Source organism: Lates calcarifer, linkage group LG3, assembly GCF_001640805.2.
Source record: "Lates calcarifer isolate ASB-BC8 linkage group LG3, TLL_Latcal_v3, whole genome shotgun sequence".
In the NCBI taxonomy this organism is placed as follows: domain Eukaryota; kingdom Metazoa; phylum Chordata; class Actinopteri; family Centropomidae; genus Lates; species Lates calcarifer.
This window is the reverse complement of record NC_066835.1, coordinates 8823744-8832317: the sequence shown is the minus strand read 5'-3', so window position 1 is coordinate 8832317 and position 8574 is coordinate 8823744. Positions and strand designations below refer to the sequence as shown.

Sequence of the window (8574 nt, the reverse complement as noted above, 5' to 3'; positions counted from 1 at the left end):
AAATACAATCCAGATATTGTATCTGTTGCTTGTATGTGTAACTAGGTGGAGTAAAATATTTCCATTTTAGATATTTACGTCCCCTTCAACCACAAGTATGAAATTTTGGGTCAAAGTATGGCACTTGATGCATACTTTTTAAGTGTGGAGACATCTTTAGTTTTCTAAAGATCAAAGTAATAGTCATGTCAACTTCTGCTATTTTTTGGATTAAGAAAGAATTAGATTTTTGTGGCTTCAGACTGGAATGATGTGGGCTGAATCTGCAGTGACTGAGCATGTTTTAACACAGGGCACATGTCTGTCTGAATGTGGCCTAAATCACACTCATTTACAGAAAGGTAGTTAAAGAAACTGATATCTTGATAATCACACCTATTTGCCTACTGATGGAGAGTTAAATGAGAAGACTGATACCTCTCCCATATCTGTCCAGTTTGCCAACAGTCGGTTTACTATGTTTGGCACAAATATTGGAACTGGTGGAGACAGTGAACATGGCTCTATCAAAACTGCTGCTTAACATGTTTAATTCATACAAAAACTAATGTGAACAAACTGACAATGCACAATTTTGCAGGGGATTATGTGCCAACCTATGATTTGGCCATGATCAGTAACTACCTGGAGTGTCCACTGGTCCTGTTTCTACTATGTATACTAAGCTAAACTAACAATCAGATGATACCGATTATTCTATCTCACTCTCTACCAGAAAGTCCAGGTGACAGGGCGATTGTTTAACCCACTGTATACAGTACTGAATGCTACATCTGTAATCTCCTGGCTTCACACCAACTCAACCCAACATTATGATCCTATTAAATAGGCAGTATATTTTCATACAGCTTTCCTAATAAATTATCTATGAGCACAGAAAAGCTTGAATCCATAACCACTGATTATGCATTATCACAGCCCTTCCATGACTTTATGAACTATATACGAGGATCATACACATTTTGCACATCTGCATATGTGTAGTATATTCCCTCGTTCTTGTCTTGTTGTTATAAACATATATAGAACCTTTATTTCACTTTGCACATTATGTTTTGATGGGTTTCTTCTGATCCCCATAGAAATGGGGGGAAGCGATTCAACACAGGATCATTTTGATGAGAATGAATGGAGCTTGAAAAGTAGCCTGTGGTCAATCCATACTAGTTAATTGAGGCAGTTAGGGGAGGGGAGACTTAAAAGCCCCAGTCCTCCTTGACACTGATGGCTGTCCTATAAGGGACCCTCAGTAGAGCCCTCGGGTCTTTTGATAGGGCACTCGCCAGTGTCCTTTGGGGCTGTTTCACCTCCCACAATAAACAGGCAGCCCTTTGTCACTAGGAGTAGGGGGGGTCTGGAGGGTTGCTCCTCGTTATTATTTTCTAAAGTAATTATACCTTATTATCTGTGTTTACTTTAGCGGGGGTGCGGGCGTGCAGGTGTGGGCCATTCGGCAGTGGGTTGGCAGTCTCACTGGTGTACGCACCCCTGAGTGTCTTTTTTTTTTTTTCCCCTAACTCTCTCCCCTCCATCTTTACTTGGAGGTTTTTGGGGGTTTTAGTAGTAGTATTGTAGCCCCACCGCTAATTTCAGCCCAACAAAAGGAACGTGCAATTAGGGCTATTATAGTAGCAGCTGCATGCTTCCTAGCTGTGCAGCGACAGCTTCGTCTTCACCCTGGCTTGGCGGTGAAGGGATTGGAGTGGGGAGATGAGGAGAGAGCCGGACCTGTAGCGGTGGGGAAACAGAGCTGGAATGGTCACAGTAGCCTCCAGTGTCTGCAGAAAAGAGAGGAAAATATAGCCTGGGTGGCTGGTGTGTTTCTTCAGTGTAGACACAGCAGGGACTCTCGCCCACAGGCTCGTGGGCCTTGAGAACAATGGATCTGCCATCTCCCAACATGAAGTATTATGAAATAGTGCTCGCCACAGTTCCATTGACTGCTCTGCCGCATGAAGCCACGCGGTCTCAGAACTGCGTGGGCCAAAGGAGGACGATTTGCAAATAAGAAAATGCTTCTCAAGGAATCTGGGAGAATCAGAAAGACAAGAATCAGTTTACAGAATTTGAAGCAGTTGTTCCCAATTAGACCGATCCAGAAAATAAAAAATCTGGTCCATTACTGACACAAGGACACTGAGCTGTTCTTTTGAAAAGTAATCCACTGTTTAAAAGATGTAGCCTTCAAGTGATGTCAAAATATGCACCCAGCAGATTTTTTATTCAATTCTCCCTAAGTCAGTCAATACGTGTCAAGCTGAATCATGTGGGTCACAACAGTACAACAAAAAGGCTTGCACAAATTAAAGCCATGATCAAATGAGTTCAAAGAAGGAACCAGTGCAGAGGCACTGAAAAGCCCCGTGATCTGTGTGAGGTTGAATATTGAGGGCCCATCAAGGGCCTCACAGCGTCAAACACAAGGGACCGATCTTACGCTCTCAGCACAAACAAAATGGTCACAGGTCCTCCTCTGTTGCTCTCACTTACCGATTCTCTCACTTCACTGACTCCCCAACCCCTAGAATAATCATCTGGCCCAGGGCCCTTAGTTTCAAGGGCATAAACAGATCTGAGTATCCCATATGTGAGAGTCAGAGCTCTTCAAGTTCACTCAGTGAATGTGTGACCTTGCTTTATTTCCTGCAGTTCATGCCAATAAAATTTTCATTTTCTTTATTGACATATATACCAGTACGAGCTGGAGCATTGTCTTTGAAACACAATATGGGCTGTGCACTCAGGAGAGCTGTTGGGCTGTGATATGCAGCTGATTGGGATAATGACTAGTAGTAAACAGGGATTCTGTATTTTCCCAGAAGAGAAGGAGAGACTGTCAGATGCTTGTCAGCGTGCTTTCAGTTGCCAACATTTAAACGCTTGACCTGAGCAAACAGATTTCCACTTCTACCTTTTCCAGCCTTTAATGCCAAAATCTGAGTGTAACACTTTGAAGTGCAGAATAACTCTTTCCAAATATAAACGGATGCAAAAACAGCAAATGGTGCTGGTAAATCAGCACCGCAAGGGGAAAGTACAAAAGCTAGCGTGAATGGCCACCCACAGGCAAAAAGGTAGTGGTGGTAAAATATTCTAAATATAACAGAAATGATCAGTCTCATAACAACACAGTATTTCCATAAAAGCCCTGCTGCATTCAAACTTTAGTTGATTAAAGTATACAATGAAAAAAATGTTATAGATGATTAAGAGACATCACTTTGTTTGCATTACAGGTTATGATATTTGTAAGGTTTAAAGAAACTGGTCTCATCACTCCATACATACACTTGTGGTGTTATACCCTTTAAAATAGGAAGTGATATGAAAGGACACACAGAGAGGGTGCTTGGCTTAATTTCCAAAATTGTATACGGGAACTATAACTGTGTTAGAAAATATATTACACTGCAAAAGGTTACATTTGTCTGATAATTTGAGCAGTTAATGTCTTATGTTTTAAAAATGTGAAAAAGTACACCAGTGAAGTAGGAATAATTCTGCTTGTGTCTTATCCTAATCATTTAATTTCATGTATTTTGCTGAATTATTATTTTTTTCCTAAAGCTGTGTCCTGTCCTATTCTTTAAGGATTTCAACTTAGAGACACAAAGTTCTGGAAAACTGTTGATTTCTTTTGGACACCGTGTTTACAGTCTCTTACTGTATAAACATTTTTTTTGCACATTTTTAAAAAAATATATTTTATGGCTTGATTATATACAGAAAGGATTTCATAAGATGCAGAACTTTAACGGGGCATGAACATTTATGTGAAGCTACCATTTATGTCTGTCACACAATGCATGACATTGTTTACTTAATGTTTTGCATATAGAAATTACACAAATTGGATACACTGCATGAAAACATGTATTCATCTCAAATGAGTAGAAGTTACACAGAGTGGAAATGCACAAGTACAAAAATTATACGTAAATACTGTACTTGAGTAAATGTATTTAGGTTACTTTCCACTTCTACAGGAGCAAGATAGATGTTGTTTTCAGGTTGAAAACTGTTCTTGCAGCCTTGGTCTTACTGGCATCTATTTCACCTCATTAGGACCCTGGGACTGAGAGTCGACAAAACACTGAGAGAAATCATTTTGCCGAGGGAGTGTGGCGGGGATAAATTGGCCTCTGGTTCAGTACGAGAGTCCCCGCTGTGCCAAGCGGAAGAGAAGGGCCTGGCTGGCAGTAGGGGCAGGCCCAGGCAAGGCAGGCTGGGAGACCCCATGCTGAGACCCCCTCCCTGCCTCTGACAAACACGGCAGTGGATAATCTCTCCTTCAGGGACTCGGCCCAGCGCTGTGGGGCAGGGAGAGGGAAGGGGGCTGTTATACAGCACAGTGCAGAGGAACTGCCTCTGTGTGTGTGTAGTATGCATCACAAACACTTACACACACACATTTGTTTGCATTGTGTGTGCTTTCACTGCGAACAGCTTATGTACATCTCCATTTCCTCTTGTGTACACGTTCTCTCTCTCTTCCTCTCACATGCAGACGTCCCTTTGACAGTTTCAATAAACAGAGCCATACACAAAAATGTGCTTGCTACAAAATAATCACAAATATCTCAAATTCTCTTAGCACTTGAACTTGAGTAATGTCATGCAAAATTAATGTAGTCCAAAATAAATGCACAATGTGTCAGAGGGCAACAGCAAGCCGTCCATTACAGGTAGGCTGTGTTGACTTGGCAGGTGTGCTTCTAAGGAGATCAACAGCTCTTAACAAAAAGACTGTAATTTGTAGATATTTTAGCTAAACCCTGGCTCATCTTCCATACAAAAACTAATGACTGCAAAGTTTTGGATTTAGTTTATTTATCAAAGAATTAGAGCCGTCTAAGAACTAAGTGAAACACAGGTAATCTCACAGGGATCTCTGGTAATGATCATTTAAGCATCAGTTAAATTTAGCCAGTGGTTATGCTGCATGGATTGGAGGTATGAAGGCAATTATGATGTATTCATCCAAGATCAGAGATTGCTAATTACAACAATGTTCCTATGATTACTAAAGAAGAGACGCAATCCAGTTTCTTCAAATTAGATGACTAGGACCACTCTGTAGATCAGATTAAGCTGGGGACACATAGAAAGGTAAAATAAACACTAATGTATTGTGTAAACATCAGCAAGTTTATTATCTGTAGATGTCAATGTCTGAACAGATGCAGTACAGTTGGGGGGTACAAATGCTCAAAGGAATTACTCAACACTTTCATCAGTATTTCTTACATATAAAAGAAACAAATGAACATCCTCAAATCTCTTCCGTTGTTGTGTGGTCAACCAGTGATAATCAAATATAAATGTCCATATCCAATGTCATAGCATATTGAAAGGCCTTGTCAGCTGCTATGACGTCTCCATTTTGTAACCATGTTTTTCCAGCTCCGCTCTGCAGGGAGGAAAAGGAAAATAGAAAGATCAAGTCAGTAGCGATGATTACAGGTGGGTGGTTGAGGCATAAGTACCCTCTATTGATTGTGAGAACCATTAAGAGATGGGAGTGAAAAAAAATATATAAATATTGCATAATGTGTGCAGCTATGGATTTGATGATTACATATATATGGCAGCTGTGCCCTTTAACAATAATGATATCTTTAAGAAACAACTTAATAGCATAGCTGTCATAATTGACCTAAATAAAACAATAGCATATTACTATCTAAAGTGTACTCAAATAAAAACAGACCGGCCACTTTTCTATGAAGTTATTGATTATTCAGTAAGTGTGAAAGTGAGCCTTTAAAGCAGAACAGATCCTGTGATGATAACATTGATGTATAATGCACAACTCTATTGACACTGCCAAATGTAAGATAATGTCACTTTTTGACACTGGACATTGCATTTGTCTCCCTTATTTTTTCCATCTGTTATATTTTCAAGGTGTTCGGCAAAATTTAACATAACAAAAGTAACAATGATAAGATTATTATTAAATAATAAAAGAAAAATATGCAAAGCACATAGAAAGCCAAACACAATATTGATTACTCCAACTTCCACATTTAAATAGCCACAAAGATAAGATGAGATAAGATGCTCTGAACAGGAAATTCAACTCTCATATGCATTTGGAGTATATTTTAGTAGTTTATAAATCATAAAAAGTCACTTTTTGGTCACAATTCTGAAAAAAATATTAGGTACTTGATGACACTGACTAATGCTGAAAATATTAATAGTGAAAAAATGAAATAGACGTTCAAAAGATAAAGTTAGGCTAATATTGCTTTAGCTCCTATAACACACAAAAATATTACTCCATGTCCAGATAATAGTTTGCATCAGTACGAAACAACTGTGGAAAGGATAGGGTACAATTTTTTTTTAAATCCACTCACAATTGTTTGTTGTACACACACATCCAAAGAAAAACTTAAGCATGATAAATGCCACCATGTCCCTTCAGTAGCTAGTGAGACACTCCACACTGCCTATTACATAGGCAAATTAATTTAGAGTAGTACAAATTGAGGTAAGGAGGGTGATTCTTAATGTCTCTTCAGTTATATGATAATCACTTTAATGGTGTGTGTTACAAAATTCATCAAGAAGCTCTGTGTCTCATGTTCTGTATGTCATGTAAGGGAATTTGACCTGTGTGACTGGCATAAGAAGGAAATGTCACACCAACACAACAGATACAACACAAGTTCCCTAACTCAAAGTATTTACAATTATAACCCAAACCAACTACCTGCTGGATACACTGGCAGGCTACAGGGTGTAAAGCTATACGTGCTTAATGCAGGTATTTTCTGATTACCTCAGTTGATTTGAGAAATCATCTTCTACGTTGTCATCATCCCAGTTGTCTTCCCAAACATGAGCATCTTCATCTTCATCCAGCCCCGTCCAGTCTGGTGATTATACAGTGGAAGCGGTTATTCTCAAACATTATAAAACTAAGCAGACAAATCCTCTTTTTAAGAGCTCAGTCTGAATTGTCAAATTAGTCACAAACACAGCAGGTGCGACTGAAAATGCATAAGTCCTTCTAAACGGTCTACCTGAGCGGCTAACACTTGCTAGCTTGTAAGCTTAGCGCTAGATTACCGTTAAACTCGGTAGCTAGCAAACGTTAGCAAAAGAACACACGCTGGTCAAAATACCCGACAATTATTTGTGACATATCAAAGACACAGCTTCTGACAGATTAAAAGACAAGGAGCTCCATGAGTCACCTAATTTAGTCAGCTAAATTAGTTGGTTATGGCGTGTTACCGCTAGCTAATGCTAACGCTAACATGGCCTGGCTAGCTGAGTCACTGCTGCAGGGCCCGCACCGAAAATCAATTACTGACAGTAGATAAAAAGAAAACAAGAGCAACACGACTTAAAATAATCTGAATATTATTTACCCTCGGCTGGGAATTCTTCAAACTCATCATCTTCCTCCAGCAAACCCAGGTCCACGGTCTGTTTCTTGTCTGACATGATAGCAACTCTTCTGTCGCTGTGTTGCTGTTTGTGAATGACCGGTATCATACGCAGGAATTGCGGGATGTCGACGCTGTTCAAGCGGGTAGCGACTGCGTTGACTGCGCAGGACAGCGCAGCAGTCACCACGCTTTACGCCAAGGCAAGGTAAGACAGTTTTCTTAATGTAGCAATTTTCAGGCACAAATAAACTCAATGTGCTTCACATTACAATGCTTGTGTACTCACCCAAATACAGTGAAGAACCAACACTGACTACTCAGAGCAGATGCACATTCAGACGTACATACACATAAGCCTACATATATAAAGTTCTGAGTCCAAGGCTACTAGGTTACCATATATTTTTAAGTGACTCATAAGTGTTAATAAATGTCCTGTCTTTCATCAATGACAAAATAATTCTGGGCATCCAGAAGTCATGTTAGCTTACCAGCTGTCATTGTGTAGCTGTCGGTGTGTGTAGAAATCCAAGCTCTAACAGTGTGGCTCCTTAATTCAAGTTGGGAAAAGAAAAATAAGTTAAAAGATATTCAGATGAGTTAGATTTGATGTGTACTTTAAAATGAATTATATAGAGACACTGAATGGACTAAATATCCCCTGGAGTCCCTGGTCTTGAACAAAGTTTGTGTATTTTTATGACTGTTGTACCTCTATGCTGAAGATGACATTTTAAAAAGTATGCAGACTGGATACCCATCAGTATAATGCTTATAGGTACAGCGAGGGCTATTGTGAAGCATCTGTTTGCTTGTTTACTTGTTTTCAGCATGGATGGTTTTCGCTAACAGTGGTTTGACATTGAAAAGGTGGAGCAAAGCTTAGAAAACACTTGCAAATATTTTGGAAAACAGAACCCTCTTTCTCTCTGCCTCTCTGAATTTCCTCCTGTGTCTCTCCTTCTCCCTGACACACTCTCTCTCTCTCTCTCTCTCTCTCTCTCTCTCTCTCCCACGCCACCACAAAAGCCTTGTGCAGCCTTCTTTTTCCTCAAAACATATGCACCCAAGTCAGTCAAATTTCTGCAAAGATTTTTCATTTAGGAACAAATGCACATTGTAACCCATGTGGCCTGCTCAAATAATGAAGCGTTAGCCACAGCTTAGG

The 8574-nt window shown here is 39.8% G+C and overlaps 1 protein-coding gene across 1 annotated transcript; it reads right to left on the bottom strand.

Moving 5' to 3' along the window:
- Positions 1-5127: 5127 nt before the first annotated feature.
- Positions 5128-7553, bottom strand: sem1 (SEM1 26S proteasome subunit). The gene is made up of 3 exons (XM_018667616.2): positions 7386-7553; positions 6791-6884; positions 5128-5410 (listed from the first exon to the last, which is right to left on the bottom strand). Exons 1-3 carry the CDS (start codon positions 7510-7512, stop codon positions 5368-5370), a joined length of 264 nt encoding a protein of 87 aa, XP_018523132.1. The 5' UTR covers positions 7513-7553; the 3' UTR covers positions 5128-5367.
- Between the last annotated feature and the right edge of the window lie 1021 nt (positions 7554-8574).

What these genes read in the sequence shown, in the direction of transcription:
- sem1 (XM_018667616.2), bottom strand. Translation starts at nt 7,512, where the DNA reads ATGATACCGGTCATTCACAAACAGCAACACAGCGACAGAAGAGTTGCT. An exon ending in TGAAGAATTCCCAGCCGAGG is followed by an intron (nt 6,885 to 7,385) that starts GTAAATAATATT and finishes TATAATCACCAG; the next exon opens with ACTGGACGGGGCTGGATGAA. An exon ending in GATTTCTCAAATCAACTGAG is followed by an intron (nt 5,411 to 6,790) that starts GTAATCAGAAAA and finishes TCCTCCCTGCAG; the next exon opens with AGCGGAGCTGGAAAAACATG.